This window comes from Petaurus breviceps, unplaced genomic scaffold, assembly GCF_028583685.1.
Source record: "Petaurus breviceps papuanus isolate PSGF00001 unplaced genomic scaffold, PetGlider_PUasm1.0 208, whole genome shotgun sequence".
Taxonomy (NCBI): Eukaryota; Metazoa; Chordata; class Mammalia; order Diprotodontia; family Petauridae; genus Petaurus; species Petaurus breviceps.
The window spans coordinates 3,607,374-3,632,471 of record NW_027185852.1 but is presented as its reverse complement, the minus strand read 5'-3'; the positions used below and the strand labels follow the sequence as shown (position 1 = coordinate 3,632,471).

General features: G+C 39.0%; 1 protein-coding gene across 1 annotated transcript in view; it reads right to left on the bottom strand.

Annotated features, from left to right (window-relative positions):
• The window catches only part of LOC138165236 (neuronal growth regulator 1), a 1,124,289-nt gene that overhangs the window by 654,258 nt on the left and 444,933 nt on the right, over positions 1–25,098 (bottom strand). The window contains exon 2 of the mRNA XM_069093354.1: positions 6,782–7,014. Within this exon, the coding sequence (XP_068949455.1) occupies positions 6,782–7,014 (233 nt within the window). The remainder of the gene's footprint in view (positions 1–6,781; positions 7,015–25,098) is intronic.

Here is a 25,098-nt window from a genome sequence, read left to right as displayed (position 1 = left end):
TTTTGGGGCTCACTTTGACAAGTGTTCTGTGATTTGATCAGATGAAAGTCTGGGAAGCCATTGTTGAGAGTCCCCCGGCTTTGAAAAACCCAGATGTTCATTTGGTATGGATGTAATGGTTGGGCAGTTTGGAAATCTGTCTACTTGATCTGTTTCTCTGTCTTGATAATTCTGTCTGTATATTCTGAAGTTCGGGGTACTGACCTTTTTCCCCTGAACTAGGTAAACAATACATATTTTACTGATTAAAGTAAGCTTGTCAACCCATTTTGAGTTACTTTCCTTTAACAAAGAAGATCTAAGAACCTGTGTTGGCAGCAACCCTGGGATGCTGGGGTGCTTGCTGATAAAGGTATGGGAGAAAATATGGGAGAGAACAGATTGGAGGAGGGTATATTCTGTGGGACTGCTATTTTGGGGTGGTGGGTAGGGGAAAAATGGGGAGAAAATTTGAAACTCAAAATCTTGTGGAAATGAATGATATAAATCAGAAGTTAATAAAGCATTTGAAAAAGTGAAAAAAAAAGAAGCAAACATTTTTGAAAAGGGATAGGGTTAAATGAGAAAATTAGAATAAGTGGGGGGTGGGACAGGATAGAGGGAAATTTAGTCAGTCTTTCACAATATAACAATTATGTAAATGATTTGGGAAGTAACACATGTATAAACTATATTTAACCGTTTATCTTCCTAGTGGGGGTGGGTGAGGAGTGAAGAAGGGAAAGAATCTGGAACTCAGAGTTTTAAAAACAAATGTTTAGAAAACATTGTCTTTTACATGCAACTCGGAAATAAGATATACAGGCATTGGGGTATAGAAATCCATTTTGCCTTACTAGAAATTTAGGGGGATTGGGGAGGATATCAGAGGGAACAGATTGAGGGAAGGGGTATTCAGGATGCTTGCTATCTTGGGGTGGGGGTAGGGGAAAGATGGGGAGAAAAATTTGTAACTCAAAATTTTGTGGAATTGAATGCTAAATACTAAAACTATATTAATTAATTTTTAAAAAATCAAGGCTAGACTGGATGGGCTCTAAGGTCCCCTTTAGCTGTGTCTATGGTCTCTCACATCTACATAGTGTTAATAATTTGGATAATGCTGACTCAACATCCATTCATTCAATATTGACCAAGATTTTCTCAACTCTCTAATAGGTATAAAACAGTGTGTTAGACTTTGTTTGCTGTACGTTTTCCATATAAGGGATTCTCAGAAATGGAAAGAACTTCAGTTGCCACTTAGGCCAGTGTGAAGTCTCTCTATAGCATGTCCAATGAGTGGTCATCTAGGCTCCATGTAAATACTTCAGGGGGGAACTTACTCCTTCACAAGGTAGCACATTATATTGAACCATTTCATGACTCAGTACTCAGGAATCATGAAGTAACTGTTTAATGAGCTTGTATTTTCATCAGCGGACTTTGCAATATCCCAATGGTTTAACTTCACAATAACAACATTATAGAGGAATGGCTCCATTTCCCTTTTCAATTTCTCCCTGCCCCTACATTTTTGAACAAGTGAATAGGAAGCCGTTTGTGTATTAATTATCACACAACAGAACCAGAAACAACAACCAATTAGGTGACTTGATTTAGCATCACCATGTTGTTTATAGATAATGACATAATTAACTTTGTACATGGGTCAATTACTCAATTTCCTCCCTTTCTAAACAACACTCAGATTGCAAGATTCCACAAATTTCACAACACTTTGTGTTGCCAATTTTCAGAAAGAAGGAAAACAAAGGGATGAATGAAAAGGTCTTTACCTAATAAAACCCATTGTGGGTCTTCATATACTGTACCTGATATAATCTATTTTCTACCTGAACATGCTAAGTTTTTTCTTCTAGTATTTTTTTTTTTAGTTTTGGGGCAGGTTTTGAAGGTATCTTAGGAATAATGCATTAATTCATTGAATATTTATTAACTAATGACCATGTATAAAAGACTATCTAGACCATTTTAGGAATGAGTTGAGGAAACTGAGTCCCAAAGATGTGAAATAAGTTGCCCAAGGTCACTCTATTTAGTTGAAGATGAAGGATACAATTCTTATAAGTTGAGTGTGCACTGCTCCCTTATTTCTTAAATTCTTTCTTCTTTTCTGTAGCTAACATATTTACTGACATCCCTACCTCTAGGAAACTTAGTGCACATAACCCATTTGAGGGGACTTTTTCCTTCCTATCATTTAAGATAAAGGAAATGGAGAAAGAGAGAAGAAAAATAATTGGAAGAAGGGGAGAGAATGAGAATGGGAAGAAAATTAAAAGGAGGATGAAGAAGTGGGAGAAAAAATTGATTTTGAAAAATGGCTTCCAAACAAGCATCCGTAGTCACAATGACTGACATGGGCTTAGTTTATCAAGACAACGTTAATTGGACACCATAAATCAACAGTATCATTGCTTAATTATTAAGTGTGATTATTTGAAACTCCCCTCTTATAATTCAAAGACATTTGATGACCAAAAGTTTTCCAAGTTATCAAACTAACAATCTCCCCATTCAAGCTATTTGAATAGATATTGGCTTCCAGTATTTTACAGCATTGAGAAGGAGAATAGATGCATTTGTCATCACATTGGTTATTTTATCTATCGACATGTGGTTGGAGTGGGGATGACTTCCTATGACATTTATTTACTCGAGATTCTGGTTTACCTAGCTTATTAACGTTTTCCCCTGAACTTTGTTAATATAATTGGAAAACTGCCCACATGTCAATCAGTTTCTAATAAATAATTACATTCATAAGCACTGAAAAAGTATTAAATCCTTAATTTGACTCATAAAATGCACTTGAAAAGTCTGACATTTTTCTTCCCTCTCATTTTCTAAAGGACACGTTTGGAGCATGTCCATAGCATCTATGCAATTTTTCTTTTAATACAAAGAATGACTTCCCTAATCTGTCCATAATAAGTCATTATTAATCTGGGTAGGTAGGTGGTGCAGTGAATAGAACACTTGACTGAGAATGAGGAAGACTCATCTTTCTGAGTTCAAATTCAATATTAGGTATTTACCATTTGTTTGACCATGGGCAAATCACTTAACCCTGTTTGCCTCAGTTCCTTATCTATAAAATGAACTGGAGAAGGAAATGGGGCACCCCTGCATTTTCTTTGCCAAGAAAATCTGAAGTGGGGTGACAGAAAGTTGTATAAAACTGAAATGACTGAAAAACAATAATAATAATAAATTACACAAGCTGATGTATTTCAATTTATATTTCTGATGTATTTCTAATTCTAAGGACACTGACTGATGATTACATACTTCAAAATAAGAATTTCTTCTACTGGCTAAGGAATCCAAAGGTCTCACAATTCCCTTCTTTACCTATATTCAGAGTTTCCTCAACTCATCCCTGAAAACCAGGAAAAGGCTCATCTACATATTTGAGACATGATTAATCAATGTTTCATTCTATTAGTCCATTCTCTATGTTCTATGAATATTTCCTTCAAGATATTATATGCACATAAGTAATACAGAATTCTAAAAGTTAAAATTTTGAACTGAAAGACATATAGATAGAATGCCATATATTTGTGGATAATCACATCAAAAGTCCAGATTAGAGCATTCCAAGGTTAGGAAACTCTAAAAGCCACAGCAGAAAGCACTCTGGTTTGGATCCAGAGGATGGGAGTTGAATCATGTATTTGCTATTTATTTTTAGTGTTATCTTGAGGAAGTTGTTTCTCCAGTTACAAAGAAAAGGATGCTGATTTGACCTCTGGCTCTGTGCCTGGCACACAGTAGGTTCTTAGTAAATATTTGTTTAATTGACTTAGCTCTAAGATCACTAGTAGATCTAAATACTCTGACCCTATGAATGCTATTCCTAGCACCAAATTGTGGTGAAAGACCTCAGGTTGTTTTGGACTTAATTAGGCAGAATCAACAAAATGATAAATACATTATAAAATACTTTGGAGATAAACATATTTGGGCAACATGACTGGGGGTTTTCTTAACTGAATTGTTTTCTACATATGATATAAATGATAAGCAAAGAGAAAGAGAGGGAGAGGGAAAAGAGAGAAAAAAGAAAGAAATGAATCATTTCTGTAATAGGAAATATTTAAAATATATAGATATAATTAAACATTATTGCATAAATTACCATCCTTGATGACTTTATATATTTAAAGTCTTCAAGTATATCTATTTCTATATATATTACACACATATGCATACATGCATGCATTCCCATATGTATGTGTATGTGGGGAAACCCCTTCCTGCACTGTGGATCAACAATTCTTCTGTAACTCAAGACTTAGACTGCTCTTTGGGGAACTAAGAGCTGAAATATCTAGTCAATGTTGGTGGCCAAACTGGAAGCCTGAACTTCTTCACAGCAAAGTCAGACTTCTATCCTCTACCTTCTACGTTCTTTCCTTTTCCTCTTCCCTCTCTCCCTTGTTTCAAGAAGAGTCTTTAAGAAAGAAAAACACTGATCAACTGTAGCAGCAAGAACCCTAGCTTACCCACGGTGGCTGCCAACACAGCTTCTTAGATCTGCTTTTCAAAAGGAAAGCAAATCAAAATGGGTTAACAATATTACTTTAGTTCAGGGGGAAAAGGTCAGCACCCTGAGCTTCAGAGAATACAAACAAGTTACAATGAGAAATTACAAGCAGACAGAGAAACAATTGAGCAGACAGGCTTCCAACTGTCTGACTAATATTATATCCAAACTACCAGAGAGGGAAGCACCAACATCTGGGTTTTCTCAAAGGCTGCACAGAGTCTCCTCTGGTCCCAACACACAACACTTCTCAAAGGGAGCCCCAAAACAAAATTTCACATCGGGATATATATAGCCTTCTCCTGGCTCAGAGAATGTCACAACTCTCTTGACTCACTACCCAATCACAAAGCATCAAGGCTTGGGCATTCCTGAAAACAAGCCTCCCACCATAGGCTCCATGTGTCCACATTCAGCCTATTAGGGGGCAGAGTTTATTTTCAAATTAAGGAAGTTTCTCAGAATCACTTAAGCCTATCAAAGGGCCTACAGAAAGGGAAGAATTTAAATTCCCATCCCCATAACATCAACTTAAGAGTAATTATCCCTTTATTAATAGTCAATTCTGAAAGTTGAATTGCTTAATTATAGGAAATCAGCAGTCATTAGCCTATGGAATTATGTTTCAGATCCCTTTTTTTTTCATTTGGCACCAAGGAACAAAGATAAATTACCTCCTTTATACCCAAAGAGTGTCTGACCTAGAATTGAGGCTTTACCAAAGTTCCAGTAACGAATTGGTATTGCATAGAGCACTGGGCCCAGAGTCAGGAAGACTTCTCTTCTTGAGTTCAAATGTGCCCTCAGACCATTAGTAGTTGTGTGACCCTGGTCACTTAAATTGGTTTGCTTCAGCTTCCTCATCTGCAAGATGAACTAAGAAAGGAGATGGAAAACCACTCTAGTATCTTTTCTGAGAAAACCTCAAATGTGGTCATGGAAAGCCTGACATGACATAAACAACCCAACAACAAGACAAACAAGAAGCAACATTCTCAACATTTACTGTTCTTCCCTGCTACAAACGCTTGAATTCAAAAGAACTTCATATGAGCAGAAACACTAAGGAAATACTAATTTAAGTAAATAGATAGATGATGGGCTCATGATGACATGCATTTGGAAATCCCATTGGTAAATGCATATCCCTTAACAAGTTTCTTCGATGGAAATCCCCAACCCCTCATACTCTGGGATTAATTGACATAGCAAGTGTTCCTGCTATCTGCCTCTCATTCAAGGGACAGTGTCACATCCTGAAATTCAACACAGTAAAATGTTAGAAATGAGTCATTATTCTTCTATCAGTTTGCTATTCTTCTATTCCACAACATCATGCCTTTGCATATGTGCTCTTAAACTGGAAACTCTTCTGCAGCCCAGAAGAACCTGATCATGTTTGAGAAACAGAAATTAATGTAAAATGTGACTCCTTGAAATTTTACTCAGATAATTTAGCTCCATACATTGCTTTTCTTTTTCTCCCTCAATGACTCCACTTTGACTTATGTATGGCCAAATTAATGTCATCTTCCTTCTTACAATATAGTGCACAAGCCATCTGTGCCTTCATGTCATGAGAAGCAACATTTTTAGGCTAACCCACAAATCCTCCACAAGACATCCACCCACCCACAGGCTGGGGGCTTCATCTATTTATCTTGTCATTACACGGGTACAAATGAGGCCTGAAAGATTATAAGGAGTTCACTAGTTACAGCTCATTCTTTCCCCATTACTGCTTGTCCTTTCTTTCTGCTTATATATCACATGGCTTAAATAAACTAAGACTTTAGATAACCTAAGATAAATGGCAGTCAGTAATCACTAGAGATTGAATCAAAACTCTAAGAGAAAACTCTTTACTTTTCACTTTTATAGAACTGTGGAAAGCATTCTAATAAATGCCAATACTTTAGTGCATCCATCCTGAGTCCTTAAAGATTTATGGAATGGGTGGGGGCTCGAAGGTAGAAAAGGAGAAAAAGGCTTATAGAAAAAGAATCATCTTTGGGTCTAAACATATTTGCTCTTGCCTTGATGTTTGGTCATGTAAATGCTGTAACAATCATTATCACTAATAGAAATTATGATACAAATATATGAACACAATGACAACATGCCTTTTGTTTCAGTTGCCTACAAAGCATTTCAGTCTCTTAATACTGATCCTTACAAATCGCGGCTGGCGGCGCTGCAGCAAAGTGTGTGGGAACACTCCCTTACCTTGCACCGTCAAGTGCACCTGCATTGTTCGAGGTGTGTGTTGAGTCTGCACAGAACACGTGTATGGCCCGTCATCTGTCACATCGACATTCTGGATCTGGAGGCTGTAGTCCCTTTTATTTAATGTGGAAATTGAAACTCGAGGATCCACGGACCACTTATCACCTCCCGCAAAAATAATACTTGACCGGTTCAGCCAGGCGCCCTTTGAAGCTCCATCTTCCAAATAACACCTGAAAATTACAAGAGAGAGAAAATTGTTAATCAAAATGAAAATGTGAGCCCAACCGAAAGCCTTGGTGTTCTGCCTGCATTTCCGAATGCTGTATAATGATGAGGCGGCAGGCACAAACACAAGAAATAACAGGGGCCAGGCAGAAGTTCACAAAGTCTTTACAAATTTATTTCAATTGCAAATGAAGCAAGACTGAAAGGGGAGGTCTTTGTTTAAAAAAAAAAAATCTCTTCTTTAAAGCTTGGAAATGTGTTTATTTTAAAACATTTTCCACCCTGAAATATGGCCAACTTAGTACTTTATATGTAATCAGCCTTTCCAAAAGTGGAGTGGAAGATGCTGTAAGGGGAAAATTCAAAAATAAAAATAAAAACCTTGGACTTTGATTGAGAAGACTCTGGGTCTGGGTCAAAAAAAAAAATCATTGCTCAAAAGGTGGAAATAACACCTGTTTATATGTATCCAACTCCTTCATTTTACAGGGGAGGATAGTGAGGCCCAGAGACCCTAAAAACGTCCCTGGCATCCCACGAGGAGTAAGGAGCAGAGACAAGACTTAAGCTTAGCCCCTCTGATTGCTAATTGATGATTGTTTCTACTATTTCTGGAGTCATGACTCTGTGACTTTTAACTAGGTGACTTTAGAAAAAAATATTATATCTCTCTCAACTTGTTTCCTCATACACCTTAGAGAAATGATAATATTTAGATCGCCTATGTCTTACAGTTTTCAAGAGGATGAACAGAGGATATAAGTCTTCCTAATTATAAAGCTCTTACAAGTGATTATTATTTCCTGATTCTCCTAGGTTTCTAATAATAGAAAATGCAATTTGAGGCAAACTTTTTCATATGAATCACTTACTTGGGCAGCGTTTTGGTGTAGATAGAGCAATGAATTTGAAAAGAGAGGAAGTGATTGGAATCTTACCCTTTCTACTTCCTAATTTATATAAGTTTGGATACCTCACATCACCTTTTGGCCCCAGTTTTTTTGCCCATAATACATAGGGCTAGTCTAAGGTGACCTAAAATGTCTCTTCCAATTCTAAATGTGTGAAGTCTCCATCTGGGGGTAAAAGAAACAAATGTAAATGGCAGAGAGTTCACACTATCGGGCTGAAAACTCACATCTTGATTATAACACCTCAGGATTACTGAGGTGTGTCTTACATACACTAGTTCATCTGGGACTCCAGAGAACCACAGAAAGCAGAAGGTACAAGGAGGGCAGGGGCTGTCCCATATAAAAATATACTTCCTGAAGATCTTTCATAGGTATATATATCACTGTCATTTAGGGAAAGTCTTCCTGCACCTCCCAATCTGGTAAAACTCCCCCCTCTCACCCCTTAAAAAAGAGAAATCATTGAGCAAAACACCTGGTGCAATGACCACACCAGGGCCCATTCATAACAGTCAGCCCTAGCAAAGCCTTTGGTGGTCTCTTTTTTTTTTTAAATCTCTAGTGCCTGGTACAGTCACTGTGGTAAAGTATATCTTTTATCACTGCTCACTGAATTGATGATTGTTGAGCCTAATTTTTAAAATGACTCACTCAGGGTCACACGGCTAGGAAGAAGGGAGACAAGGTGGTAGAATCGGGGGCTGTGGGGCTCACTTTATCACTTTTGTGTCTTCCCAAGCTAAGGGCTGCCTTTGGGTGTGACTGAAGTACACAATGCTTCAACACAATGGATGCAGTGAAGAGAACTTTTCATTGGAAAAAGCAATAGACATGTTGGCAGAGTGGTGAGAAGGCCATATTTTATAATACACATACATAAGTAGGCATATGTGTGTGTATGCATGGATATGCACATAAACAATTCATGTTTCAATCACGTGTGTCTGTATGTGCGTATAATCTGCATGCATTTACTACTCAATCCCATGGACATTCATTCCATAATTCTTTTTAGGCACTATAACAACCTGAATAATGAACCAAGTGATGCATTTCGGAGGAGGGTGGCAATGAGCAGATGTGGAGGCCACAGCACTCTTTTTTGTACATGCCAATGCCTTTGGCAGAGCAGAGTGCATCTCTCCCAGTGCGGGGGCTGCTCCCCGAGAGAAGGGTCTGTCTTGTTTCTGGCTTGGTAAGGTATCTGGCATACAGCAGGCACTTAATAATGGTGACTGAACTGATGCACTGAATGCCTATGGCCATAGAAACAGATTCTGTGTCTTCCTTTTTAATCGTGTATTCCACTCTACACGGGAACTAGGCATTTGAGACGCAGGACTAGGATGGGGGTGGACCCTAGTGACTGTTCCCAAGGCCCACATTTCTCCAGTTCATCTTGAAAATGTTCCGTTACAAATTAAAGACTGGTTCTCTTAAATGAGTACAAAGCTGAACTATAGAATGAAAATACACATACATCGAAATGGTTTGACAGCACATCTCAAGCATCCCTCAGGGGATTGAACATGGGGCTGGAGATTACTATCAAATTGTAGCTGCCTACAATGGGGCGGCCACCGCCAACTGTACAAAACTAATCAGTCCAAGGGAGGAAAAAAAAAAAGGTACAAGGTATATTGCAGAATCTAATTTGCAGTCAGTCATGCCATCTGCAGAATCCCAACCAGTAGGAGTCTTAAAGGTCATTGTTAATTGAAAATCTTTTTTCCTTATGTATTCAAGGGAGAAAATGTAGCCCCCCTTTAATTGCATAATTAAACAATTATAGCATATCACCATTCTTAGCAATATGTGGCAAGATGATGGGAGGGGGTGATATGTCACATTTTCAATATCATTATTTGGTGTCAATGTCCTAAGGAAGGTACCCAGGTAACCATATATAGGAATCTAATCCCAAATTAAGTACCAGTTGACTAACACAATTTTTTTTTTACATATAGCCTTTGGAAATTAGAAAAAAAAATATTACAAAAATTCCTTTTCTAACTTAACTAACAGAACACGAAAAGCCCATCCCATTAAAAATATGGTCCATAAATTAACAGTCTTTTATAATTTGGCCACTGGGTGACATATTGGATAGAGTGCTGGACACAGAGTAAGCATTACCTGAATTCAAATGTTGCCATGGGCACTTAGTAGGTCTGTGGCTTTAGTCACATTAATTAACCTCCCTTAAGCTAAGTTTCTTCATTTGTGAAATGGGTATAGTAGTGCTACTCATTTCATAGGGTTGGTAAGAGAATAACATGAGATAACACATGTAAAGTAGTTTGTAAACCTTAAAGTATTATGTAGATGCCCATTATGATTGTGATGACTCAGAACTTACTATGAATGTGCCATTTCCTGAATGCATTGCTGGGCCAAGGGCAGAGTATTAGAATGGGCAACACGATGTCACTGAAATTCAAATCCATCCAATTCAGCAAATATTTATGAAGTAACTAATGGCAATTCTATATAGACGTCTACATAAACATACAGATGTGCACGTGTATGCAACACTTACACTTAGTGTAGAGAAACACCATAAAGGGCCTTCGTGTAGAGACATCCCGGCTTGTGCTGGCCCCTCATCAATGCCATTCGTGTGTGTGTGCACAATACACACATGCATATGTCCATACACAGACATATATGTATATATGTTCACACATACAATGCATGCATATGTGTATGATTTTAGAGAATGGCAGGGAAACTGAGAGGGTCTGATACTTTGGCCTGCTGACGTAGCTAGAGTGATTCAGGGCAAGGACTAAAACTGAGCCCCTTCTATTACTTTAAGTCCAATATTCCATCCATGGTCTTAAACAATATTATTTTAATACTATTATTGTTATCATTCTCAACTCTCTTTAGAAAAAAAAAATTTGTGGGGTTCAAATAAAACCATTCCCAGGGTAATTTGATATTCAACTCTTGTTTTTCTATTTAACATTCACTGAACTATTAAAATGTAGGTAAAGAAAATAATGTATTTTTAATGGAAATGGAAGTGTTGATGTGGCTGATCATCTTCACACCCACCGGAAATATCATCAGGTTAACTGCTGCATAGACTAGAGGAAGGAAAGCCTGCCTCTGTGCACCCATCTCATTCTGGGGCCAGCTCTTTGTCAAGCTGCATCGGCAATTCGGGAGTATATGAACTGATGGGCAAACTCTAAAGGTTTTCTATCCAAAAACAAATCTTAGTCTGAACAATAGTCTTTCTAAAGTTAAGTATCATCCAAAGGAAATTGGAAAGGTTTTCTTGGCATAAAGTAGCTGAAACACATTATGAATCAGGAATTAAAAAATGGTGAAATGATGTCATTGATGAAACATCTGATTGAAAAAAAAATGGCAGGGGCAATGGATGACTGGCAGAAGGCCCTAGTGTCCCTCTGGTATGTTTGTGATATTGAGCAAATTTGAGGGGAGTCATCAGTTAGATCCAGGATCCACACAGATCCCCTATTTTAAGTACAGGTTTGTTTTTTGAGCGTAGTGCCTTGGGAGCTGCCTGAAGCAGTTAGGTGACACAGTGTATAGAATGCCAGGTCTGGAGTCAGGAATATTAGTTTCTGTGAGTTCAAAACTGGCCTCAGACATTCATTAGTTGGACGACTCTGGCAAGTCACTTAAATCTGTTTGCCTCAGTTTCCTCCTCTGAAAAGTGAGCCATAGAAGGACATGGAAAACCACTCCAGTATCTTTACCAAGGAAACCCCAAATATGGTCATGAAGAGTCAGACATGACTGGAAAACAACTGAAGAACAAAATTGCCTGATTAGATACACCAGGTTAGTAATTCCTCATGGGCAGGTTGTATGTTTCCTTTTTCCTTTCTATCTTCCCAAAGGGCCCTAGGATAAAACTGCACACAAAGCCATTTTGACTATCTATACATGATCTGAACAGACAGGAGTTTGAAGATACTCTGGACCTTCCATTTGGCCCAAGGTTCAAACAATGCCATATTCAGTTCATTTCAATTAAATAATTATTAGATTGACCATCATATATTCAATATTATAGATGAATCTGAATTAAATAAAACCTCAAGACTTAAATCTTATGCCAATCTATGCTAACAGGCCAAAGCAAGAGATAAAATAACCAAATTAGTGCTCTAAAAACCCAGTGGAGAGACTGGGAAGGGTGAGGGATGCAGGGTAAGGTCTCTTGGATGTGGAGAACAGGACATTGACTTGAATTTCAGATCTTCTACTTTTACCACAACTGCTTAACTTCTTCTGGCCTTAATATTATCAATTCTGAGCTAGGAGTCTGAATAAATGACCCTTTCTATCTTTGAGTCTAGGACCTGATGATCAATCTATAAAATAATATTTGGCTTAGACTTCCTGGAAGAAATGGGATTTGGCCTGGGTATTGAAAGATGAATCAGAATCCTTAGTCTTTGGCACTAGCTGGATTTCTTCTCATCAAGCTGCATTCAGGATGATCACGATCAAGCTAGACTAAGCCTGATTGACACAGGCTGTGAGATTCTCTTCTGCAGCAAAAGGATTGGAAACAAGGACAGGGGAGAGTTTCATTGTAGGGCAGATTAGCATATCCAGGTAAAAATACCTGCTTGAAAATGAGGCCCATGGCATCTTGTGAGAAGTTCAGCTCTTTCATGTTCCTGAGTCCCTCTAACACATTGCACAAAATTATATGTGCTGCTGCCACAGCCAATCCACAACACGACAGGGCTTCGTTCTGCTTTATGGAAAGAGATGAGCCCCACTGCAGATGTATTGATTAATGAAAGCCCTGATGGAACACCACTAATTAATAAAAGAAGAAAAGTCTAACTCCCTTTGGATTCAAAGGCAAGTCATTTGAAAATGATTTTCCAATGGACAGGTGAGCAAACCCTCTGACTTCACAGCTGTCCCCGCATTGTAGTGGGTATCTCTAAAGCCCGCAGTGGAACAAGCCTTCAAAGACCAACAAAGGAGACTGACGCTGGGACGTGTTCAGAACCTCGCCAAGTCTCTATACTGTTTCTCCATACAAAGAAGGTTTGACATCCTGGCTTCCATGCTGAGCACAGGTGAGCAGAAGTGAAGCAGTGATCAAAAGGCTCGCTACAGATCCTACCTCGAATTTCCTACCGGCCACACTAGCTTCTAATGGCTCTCATCCATGTTACAACTGGAAATGTGAATAAATTCAGATAGTTAAATCAATATTCCAAATTTCCATTAGACCACACTCTGAGGCAAGGAAAAATCCCATTCTCTCTCCTTGTGGGGGAAATTATCAACAGAATAATGAGCACTTCTTCTAATTAATGTCAATTACCTTCTGAATCACCTACTCCAGAATGGGGGGGGGGGTGGTATTTCATGGTGCTACATAGGAGAATCTGCAAAGGGTAAGGTGCATTATGGCCATTAACTGATCTTAGTATGTAATTTGGTTATGGAGAGATGGATAGCTTGACAAGAGATACAAAGAGATGTCTCCTTTTACTGCCTTGATGAGGTTATCGCATCCACCCTAGGCAGTAAAATACGTGGAATGATGCTTTCAGAAGATACCCGTGTCCTCCCTCTGTGCACTCCCTGTCTCTCCTCCCCACTCTGACCCCCAGCTCTGGAATTCTTTCATTCCTCACATCTGCCCCTTGAAGTCTCTGCCTTCCTTCAATTCTATCCCTTTCACCAAGCAGCCTTTCCTAATCTCCCCCACTGCCAGTGCCTCTCCTCCCCAATTTTCCTTGAATATTTTCCTTATTCGTTTGTTTGTTTATTTGTTTACATATTGTCTACCACATCATATTGTAAATTCTTTGTGGACAGGAACTGGTTTTGCCTTTCTTTGTAGCCCCAGAGTTTAGCACAGTGCCCGGCACCAATTAGTTTATCTACCTATCTATCTATCTACCTATCTACCTATCTATCTATCTATCTATCTATATTATTGACTTGATCACAAAAATAGGGATATTACACAATCCAAAAATTCTAAGTCAAGGGAAGAAAGGAACTTCAGAGGTCAGAGAGAAGAAATCTTTCTTTTATAGTTAAGAAGACTGTAGCCCAGGGTGGGAAAGGATCTAACCCAAAGGTCAGAGGAAGTTACAAGCAGAAGCAGTATTTTGCACTCACTTTTTCTGATTTCAGTCAGAGCTATATTCGACATTCTATTTTATGGCAGGAAGAGATAAAGCCCAGCAGTATAACAAGGTCCAGGCAGCTGGAGAGTTTCTTTTTTTCAAGTCTTTTTTAAATAAATAAAGAAGGAAATCTTCCTCCTTTAGGAACATGTGGAAGCATCTTAATCCCATCCCTTGGAATACAATGTCTAACTTGCCCAATTCAACATGGGCCAATTCTCTTCTAATTCTGCTCCCAGTGTAAAAGAACATTACTCCTCTCTTTCCTCTAGAGTACTGACTGCAGATGATTTCTGAGTCATCCCTCGGTCCCTTCCTTTCCAGCAACATTCACCCGGGTCACTGGAGTTTTTTCCAAGGTTTTCTCCTCCGGAGCTTTTATCCTCCTTTCTATTCTCTGAATGCTCATAGATCATCATTATAGAGCAGGGAGGATCTCTAAAGTCATCTGGTCCAAACCACTTGATTTTACAGATGAGGAAAGGTGGGCATGCCGGAGATGGTTAAGTGATTTGGCCAAGATGATAGAAGTAAGGACAGTATTTGAACCCAGGTTCTTGAGCTCAAGACGTAGTGACTCCTTGTATTCCATTATCTTTTACAAATGCTTTCTTCACCTTCATGAATTGGCAGCCCCTTCTCAAGCTCTCTAGACTATCATGAACATTGTTGATATCACTCTAGGCTTCCCAGTTACTCCTTTTCTTTCCAAATAAACTCGACATACAGCCTCCCTACCTTCCTCTTTCTTTTCAAGCTCCAGATGCTCAGTTTTCAACTTTCTTAAGACCCATGGCTACTCTTTCTAGTGTTCTTCAATCACACAAAGGCATGATCCCACCTTAGATACCAATTCTGGCCCCTCCCTTGTTAAATTTGCCAAAGGTACAGAAACTCCAACTTATCACTCTAGCAAAGAGGGTAAGATGTCATCCACTGATATATGCCCTCACTCAGTGAGCTTTGCTGTTGACCTTTCTTCTGCTCCTCCTCCATCTGCTTCCTACACCTCTTTATTTTTAGAAAGCCTCTCTCATCTTCAGAGCTAAGGGATAGGTCCAAATCTGTTCCTTCTCTATGTTGGAAGTCCTAAGAATGTAGAAGTGACTCTTTCCAAAATGCTCAAGCTACAATTGATGAGGGTTTGTTTTTTAAATAAATAAGAGCCCCACCTGAGACCTCCCTCAGACAATGACACATCTCAACCTTGACAATTGCCTAATGGAACGACCCCCTTAGTTGATCTCAAGGAAATTCACAGAGTATTAGAAGCCATCAAAATGATCTTGAGCCTTCAATGTCCAAACAAAAGTACCACGGCTCTAGAGTCAGAAGACTTAAGTACAGACCTCACTCTTGGCACGTAATTCTTATGTGGCTTTATAAATGTAATTGCATCTTGCTAAGTCTATTCATTATTCATTTATTTTTTTAAAAGCAATCAGGGTAAGTAACTTGCTCAAGGTGTTTCTGGGTGGGTGCTAAGTATCTGAGCCCGGATTTGATCCCCAGGACATCCTGACACTGGAGCCGGTGCTCTTACTCGCTGTGCTACCTGGCCTCCCCTATTAATTATTTATTAAATGAGGACATTAGACTAGACTTTAGGAGCTTTCTGTAGCTCAGATTCTATGATGCTTTGGTCCTTTCTTCTACCTTCCCTGAACTCCAATAGTATTTTGTTCATCCCTCAGAGTTGCCATTTGATAGATTTTCGTTGGGATCTTAGTCATCTCTCTATATGTAGAATTTTTTTCTTCTGTTTTTTTTTAATTTTAAATGCTTTATTAACTTCTGATTTACACCATTCGTTTCCACCAGATTTTGAGTTACAAATTTTCTGGCTGTTTTTCTTTTCCAACTGTTTTTTTAACTTCTTTTAGAGTATTTCACTCTATCCCCCAGAAAGCCTAAGACACTGCCTTGGGCAGAGTAGGTGTTCAGTAAATAGCTGATGTTTGATTGACTTATGTAAGGTAAGTACAGCCTTCTTCTGAAAAGAATTATGCTTAACCATATTGAGATGAGACAGAAATGCAGTGATTGTTTAAATATATGCTGATCTATTTCCAAAAAAAGCATCAAGGAGTGTTCCAGGCTCTCATCAATAATACTTAGGAGGACTTTTGTCCTTTATAATTTGTACGATGACCACACACCCATTAAAATGGTTTCAGGGGTATGATAAAATCACAAATTTCTCTATTGTTCTTGTTAATTCCTCCCTCCCTCCTTCCTTCCTTTCTTCCGTCTCTCCCTCCCTTGTCCCTCCCTCCCTCCCTCCCTTCCTTCCTTCCACCATTCTTTCTTTTATTCCTTCCTTCTTTCTCTCTTCTTTCCTCTCCTCTCTTTCCTTTTTCCTCTGCTTTCTCCCCTCTGTCCTTTAATTGAGATACTTGGCTGTAGAAATCCTTCAGGATTCTCTCACTGGCAGACAGTAAGAGAAGTGTTTTGAGTTGCTGGAGGATGAATTCTGCCTTTCTCTCTAGTTCTGACATCTCTTATTGTCAAAGACTGATTTGCACCTCAGGACCTGAAGGGCTCATCCACCAAGGAACTCTACTGACAGAACAAAGCTCAGCCAAGTCCAGGAGTGGAAGAGAATTGGGGCAAATTGAGGGAAAGAGGACCACAGAAGAGAAAAGAGATAGACAGCTCAAGACCATGACCTCTCCTGTGGGTTGAATGACTGAAGCTGACCACAGCGAGGCTAAGATCTCAGTCTGGGAGTTCTCCTTCCCCAAATAAGTCTCCGATTTTCTGTCTACTTAAAAATAAAGGGAAAATAAAAAGGAGGCACATCTCAAAACATAAATACTATTTCCTTAAATAAACACATCTGTTTTCAAGTAACTTAGGAGAAATAATTAATGTCAAACTCAGATACTAAAAGAGTAAAATAATAAAGGATGATACCGAAAGATTGCAAAGCCATCTCGTTTGTCACATTAATTAAGAATGAACCACTGTCATTATTGAATACTGAAACCTACATAACGCATTCTCATTTTTATTTCCAAAACTTCTGCTTATCTTGAAACTTCCTGTTGGACACTGTAGAATTTTTTTTCTTAATGCAATTTGTTTTTCCTCCTTTAAAAAACCTTCTCTATGAAGCACAAATTATGTTTTATGAATAAAGAATGACTACATAGCACAATTAATTAAAGTGAGTACTGAAATAATTAACTAAAGTAGACATTAATCCTTATTTATCTCTTCACTCTCTTGAGAAGCTTTGGACAAAACCAGAGTTCAGAAGGAGATGAGAGTTCTGCATTAAAACAAAAATTAAGGAGCACCTAAATCTAATGCAACAGGCCGTTCCGTGAACCAGGTGCAACCAAACGGAATGCACCAGGTTTCGATGGGAGGAAAAGAAAAGTTAGGATTCCATTTGGTAAAAACCATTCCAAGATTTTCCTGATCTTGAGGCTGGTCTAAGAAAAGTTAAGGTTAAATGACTTTTCCAATGTCAGAGGCAGGAATTCAAACAAGGTAGATGTCAGGAATACCTGAGTTCAAATCCAGGCTTAGACTCTTGTTAGCTACATAACCCTAAGCAAGTTACTTAACCCCGTTTGCCTCAGTTTCCTCATTTGTGAAATGACCCGGAGAAGGAAATGCCAAACCACTCCAGTATCTTTGCCAAGAAAACCTCAAATGGGGGTCACAATTCATCAGACATCACAGAAATGACTGAACACCAACAACGAACAACTTTCTGACACCAAATGTAGCCTGCTATCACGAGAGAGAGAGAGAGAGAGAGAGAGAGAGAGAGAGAGAGAAAGCAACGAGAACACAAGACATTTTGATTCTCTGGCTTGATGCAATATCACTGGGGAATAGAATGTTTCACATCAATGAATTCTGCAAGCAACTGAAGCTTACCAGGTTAAGCTCCCAAACCTCCTTTACCTTAAACCATTTTTGGTGGGCATATTTCTCACATGTATTATTCACTTTCCTACCTTCTTAAACAGAGTATAATGAATTCTGTTTTCATAGAACAGACATTGTTTCCAAACTTTTCCTCTGTCCTTGTGTCCCCCTCTCACTCACCTCCATTTCCTCTCCTCTTTTAAAGAGACTAACGTCTCTTTAGCTCTCCTACACTCCCAGCCTTTTCATTGGCTCTAACTAAATGTCTCCTCCCTTTTTCAGAGCACATGTCTTACTAATTCTATGCCATGCCAGGATCTCCTACTTTGGGCACAGATGTCTTGATTGGTTGTTTCTTCAGTTACCAAGTTAGGTTTGGGCCATAGCCATGATTCACCTCATTCCTTATATTTCTCACAGAATGTCACGGACTGGTTAATCCCTGTGAACACCTCTGTCTCTCGCCCTACTCCTTCTCCTGCAGGACTGGAACCAGAATTAAATCACCTCTTGTCATTATTCGCAGAAAGAGTGCTCTAATGTACTACTCTATGACCCCATTCTGATCCCCGTGACTTTTCCAAACAAAATAACAATCCCTGTTGAAGCACTTTGAGGTGTTTGGGTTACAATGTTTGCTTAACAAGTGGTTTAAAACTGCATTCATTTATCAATCATTCATTCACTATTTTATACTCCCATCAAGACCTTCCTCCTTCTATCATCTATTCTCCTAACTAAGTTTCAGGGGGTAAATATTTATTTGTGCAAAGATTTTTTGTCCCTAGACTAAATATTTGTAGACTGGGGTTTTAGAAGTTTTTGACCTTCAAATTCACTACTGTCACTTCTCATTCCTGCCAATGTGCTTGGCCCTCATAATGCTCATTTTCCTTTGGTTACTGGTAGGAGAACAGATAACCCTTCTTGTTAGAATAACATGCTAAAATCCGTTAAGTTGAATTTAGTGTACCTATGGTTATCAAAACATTATACAAAGTCCTGTTAGGGACAGAAAGTCCCCACCATCAAGTTTCACAGTATCTTCTATTCCAGGTTATTTCTCTATCTGCTAAAGGAAACTTCTAGGTCTTGGGACAAGTTCTTTTGTGTCAGAAGCCCTTTTGATTTACTTAGTAGATTGATGCAGTTTTTGGTGGGGGGGACAGATAGAAAGTTGGGAATGGATTTTAAGTAAGGTGGCCTTCTCATGTGGCCATTGGACAACCATAATCTCCCTTGGCACCCTACTAAAGTCAAAGGTAAAAGGAAGACTTCTGGCAAGTGGTGTCAACTATCTGTAGTAAATATATGAGAGCATCTAGACAAGAATGTCACTGGATGGGCTATTTTGGATGGACCACGGTGTCTATGACTGTATGGCATAACAAGGTTAGTGACATCACAAATTCAGTTAATTACTGAGTAGGGCATCTGGGTATCATATTTGTTTGCCAAGAAATTGACTGGATTTATTCTTTTCTTAAGCAATATTTTATCATATTTCAATCAATCAAAATATTTATTAAGCACAAATTATGTGCCAGGTACTGTATTCATCTGAATGTCATAGAAATTATATTGTATCACATAAATCTGAACAAGACAATTCAAGGATTCAAGTCCATTCACTCCATTTCGCAAATACCTAGACCTTACTGTGGGCCCAGAACTAGAGAGACAAACAGAAACACACATACATATTCTTTGTCACTCAGCTGCTTAGTATTAAACTGAAACATTAGAATTGTATAGCCTGCTATCTTTGAGATAATCCTGTTGTGCATCTCTTCAAATTTTCTTTTTTGGAGGAGCCTAAGCTGAACTTCCAATTTGTCCTTATGCCATCGTTTATATCATTAAATCTTTTATACTCTAAGACTTTTCCCTGCTGACATTATATAAAAACTCAGTAAATCACCTTGAGGATTGAAAAATGTTTGGGGGATTCTGGGGATGCCCTAATTAACCAATGGCAGAATTAATTTGGCTCCAGAGAATCGGAATTAAAAAATGAACCAAGGTTTGCAGCAGGGCCAACATGTAGAGTTAATTATTTGGATAGGACAAGGTTTGTCTGGATGGGGGATGATGACAGCTGAATGACAAAAACAACTATCTTGAAAATGAACAATGTTATTCTTTCATTTGAGAAATATTAGGGTACCTACTGTCTGCATGCCATTGAGGTAGGTACTGTATGTATAGAAACATTTTTAGACATGAATTCTGACTGAATTATCACCTTTATCACACCCCAAATGTGCCTGAGTACACACACACACACACAAACATACACACAAGCACATATGTACCTACACACATCAACACATTAGACTAATAAACTTCAGATTCTTGAAATTGCAGAAGATCTGAGTACAGAGTGAAAGTTAATATAATTCGTCCCAATCAACAATGAAAATCTCCCCAAAATTTAAAAGTGCAACTCTTGACCTGAGTCTAATAACAATGATTCTAATTCCCACCATGTCTTTGCTAATCCTAGAGTGGGTATGAACTTGCGATCTCTTAGATTTTCCTGGTTTGACCCTGTCCATTGGCTATTCTAGCCATTTTCATGTGTTGACCTGCTGTGTCCTCTTACTTTTTGGGTCCCAGGGAAAAGCATGTCTATGAGGGAAGTAAACTTCCTCTAATGCAGTACCACTGGGGTCGGATTATAAAGACAGAATTCCAGTTAAGCTCAAGGGCGGCTCCTGCCTCCAAAGGTCCTCGTCCTTCCTTTCATACTCTAGAATTCGCCCATCTCTGAGTCTTCTCATTAGGTCAGGAGAATCCGTGGACATCTGTCAGAAGCGATCTGAGGCATTCTGATATAAACCAAAGTTGCGCTGAGGAGTCATCAGAGAAAGGGACAACAATATGAGGGAAACACTAGGAAGAAAGGAAGCCCACAGGCAAGAGGACAAATGCATTGCTTTGTCCTCTTTGTCTGCCAAGCAGCCATGCTTCACTTTCATTGAGTTCACCATTACTCTTCTTTGCTCAGTTGCCATTTTAGTCAAAATGGTCTAGGATTTTCCCCAGGACTTGACCTTCCACCTCCTCTTTAGTTTTTGTTTTAAACAATTCCCAAAGATCAGAACACACATCCTCCTCACTTTTGAATTGTGGAATCTCAAGGTTTTCTTCATTTTCAGGTCAGCAACTGTCCTTAAAAAGTCCCTTCCTTAACTCCCCATTATTAACATGTCCTTTAACGTCGAAATGAAGATTGGCTTCTTTCACTGTATTGCATTTGTTCCCCCATCTGGTTTATATACTTTTTCCCCAACAGAGTGTGAGCTGTTGGAGTTGGGGTTCCAAAGGTTGGAGGAAGTATGGAAAGAGAATATTTGTACCATGTTGGCCATACTGCAGAAAGACCTGGAGATGGGCTGCTATGTGTGGGGAGCAGCAAATTGGCCAGTTTTCTTGTAGCCCAATATGAGTCAGGGCAATGACGTGTAAGCAGCCTGAGAAGCAGAGTAAAGCCACACAACAGTGGGCTTTCAATGCTCAACCAAGGAGTTTGCATTTGATCCTACAGACAAATGAGAGAAGAAGAATCTTCCCAAGTAGGTGAGTAACATGGTCAGACACACTGACAGATATCCCTTTGGCTGCGTACAGTATGAAATGGGAAGAGAGAGGCTGGAGGCAGAGATAACAAGAAGACTGCCTGAGTAGACTAGGAATGAGGTCATGTATCTTCAAACTTTGCTGGTAACTATGGGAATGGGGAACCAATGTTGAGAGCTGCTGGGAAGGCATCATTGATAAAACTTGGCAACTGAACGGATATAGGAAATTAGGGAGGATCAAGAGTCAAAAATGACCCAGAGGTTGAGAATCTGAGTGGTTGAACAATAATGTTGTCTCAGGTCGCAAACAGAGATGATAAAAAGCATACTGGGTTCTGCATAAAGAAAGGAAGTTCAGCTGGAAAGATCATTTCAGATACTGATGAGATGTTCAAGTGCAACGGCCAACAGACATTGGGAGAGGCAGGACTGGAACTCAGGAGAAAAATGAGGCCTGGATACATAGGAGTGAGAGGCATTTACACAGAGATGGCGATTGAACCCATGGGAGCTAACAAGATGCTGAAGAGGAGATGAAAAGGTCCAAGGAAACCTCTAAGTTTCCCCTTAAGTTTTAGATGACTCTAGAGCTTTCTCCTATGGCAGTCATAGCCCTAATGCTTTGTAAATGGTTTTTAGGATATTTTCGAATTGTAATAATAATGATCCCATTTCTTCAGCGCCTTAAGGTCCACAAAGACATAGTGCAATAGGTACCATTATTATTCTCATTTTACAGATGAAGAAACTGAGGCTGAAAGAAGTAAGATGAATTGCCCAGGGTCCTACAACTGTGAGACAGGTTTGGTATTCAGGTCCTGTTGACTGTCACTACAACATTATCCATGCCATACCCCTTCTTTTAAAGCAGGCTTACGAATCCTTTCCATTTGTTCAACTACTCTGCTTTGGAACATTAATTCTTAATTTTGTGGAGACAAGACTGATGTTTTCTTGGTTGTCCCCAGTTGTCCTACTCAACTCAACCGACAGTAACTTGCTTAACTTAATCCTATCCCCATGATCGATACTATGCCGAGAGTAAATGTTATATACATCCATGAAAAGCAAAAAGATTATTCTGGACCAGTAAGTGGAAGGCAAGGAGAGAATGATCAGAGAGAGCTGCCTTATTAAACAGAAGTTCCCAAATTATTGAAAGGTTCATCCATTTGGAATTCCTTTGAACTTGAGAGATTCACATCCTCATACATCTGTGATTCTGTTTTTAAGCCCTTGTCCTATGGCACATTCATTTCTCCCACATGTTCCCCAATCGTCTCTCCTCAGTCATAAATCTCCCACGTGAAACTGTCAAAGCCACATGTGAAAATCAAAGCCCACGGGGCTACTTTTTCTTATCTTGCACAGTGTATTATTTCCAAAGAAGCTAGCCCATTCGTTAGGCATAGATACCCATGTAAAAAGCCATGTTTGAGATATATGCTCCAGCTTTTCACATGTTTTTTTTTTTTTTTTCACACTGACACTGAGATTTTCTCATTGTTCCAGCAATCTATAAGAAGCATGCTAGTCTCAGTCTCCTGGTTCCCAGCATTCTGCTGAGCCAGAGGGGTTTGCTGCTTTGTCTATGTAGTTAAGCATGGGTTCAAAGGACTTTACATTTGTCACTCCATATACCCCAGCAATCCACATTCTGCTTGTCTCTTTGATTATATACTTTTTTTCAAAGGAGTAACTCTTTCTTCTTCTAAAGCATAGTCCAAGTGACATGCAAATACACTGTACTTTAGATGATAACATAATTGCCTTTAAAGCCCCTTTCCATCCATGTTCTTAGTGTGCCAAATAATAATATATATTTTAAGTCATCAACTGGCTCTTTAAAATAACATTTAACTGAGCTATAGGTAAATTAATCAGATTAAATTTCCCTTTGAAATACACAATGGTTTCACAATTAAGGGAAAATATTCTTGGCAAAGCACATCTCAGGTTTTGCCAAACCTCAAATTGTCTTATAAATAATGTGAAACACTTGTCTGAACCCCAAGTGGTGCCAGGCTCTCCCATTTGCATTAGGTGCCAATGGTCAATATTCCCAAACAGCTGTTCATTGGTCTCAGTGTAATGAGTTGGCTGTATCTAGCAGCTTCAAATAGACAGGTGTCCATATAACATTAAAGAAGAAAATGCAATTAAAACATAGCTGTGTGTGTTTCAACTAAGAGAATGACAACTATTTCAGGATGCTTTAGTTTAACGCTACTGGTAATTTCCTTGACTTTTAGGGTCAGAACGAAGCATTGGGGTCAGATAACAAAGGCAGGGTGGATTCTTATTGGGGACAAACGGGGTGATAACCAGATCAAGCCCTCATCTTTCTTCTTCCACTTTCCAAAGAAATAAGAGTCATGAAAAATAGAAGATTCAGATTGCTTTTCCAGTTTTCTCCCTTACTTTCATGGCATTTTGGATGTCTCGAAGTTGGCCTCCTTCAGCTTGCTGCTTAAAGAGAGCGCATTTTAATTAGAGAAGAAAATGACCTATTAGCTCATTTTGTAACCCTGGCCTGTCGCCGTGGCTGCTGTATATTACACACTCCTTTGGTCACTGTTGACTTGCCAAGCATTACTTAAGCCCAGACAATTTTCTTTAACTAATTTCACCCAAAGTCTGCTTTTTTTCTGCAGTCCGACATTACTGCAGGCCCCAATCAATATCTCCATCCCGGCAATTTTATAATCACAAGGTCCTCAAGTTCAATCTCATCTAACTTATCAGGTTCATTTTGCATTTATGGACGCAGAACAGCCTGTGACACCATTTATCGGCCATTGAAGAGGTTGTGAAAAGAGTGAATAGTGGGATTGTTTACTTATTTCCTACTCATTATTACTTTTCCAATTAGGGAGTGAATAATGTCAAGCTCTACAAAGGCTTAACTATACTATTTCAGAGGCAGGTGATGCAGTGGATACAGTCCCTAGGTCTGGAGTCAGGAAGACCTGAGTTCAAATCTGGCCTCAGACACTTAACACTGACTAGCTATGTGACCTTGGCCAAGTCACTTAACCCCAATTGTCCTGCACTCCCCCCTCCATAAAGCAAAAATAAATGAGTATAAGAATGGCACCTACCTCCAAGGGTAGTTGTGAAGATCATATAAGACATTATTTGCAAAGTGATTCGCACAGGATCTGGCACATAGGAGTCACTTAATACATGGTTATTGGTGGGGATTTGCCCTCTTCTGGTGAGCACTAAAAATGGCTTTGTTCTAGTTACTATCTAGAGTGAAGTCAAGAAAAAGACAAAGATCGAGCTCCTGCCTTAGATGGGCTTCTTCCCAAATAAACTTAGCAAGTTGGGTTTTTTTTATTAATGTTTTCCTTCTCTATCTCCATATTTATAAAAAGCAAGTCAAAGGGATATGACTGGGCAAATAAATCCATCCATTGTTATACTGAATAGTGAGGTTTGCAAAATGGTTGAGTCTGGACATTGGAGAAGTAAAAGGAAACTATAAAATTTCCTTCCATAAATCTGCATGATAGGCATCATTAAAAGGTTCTGATCCATACGCTTTCATGTTT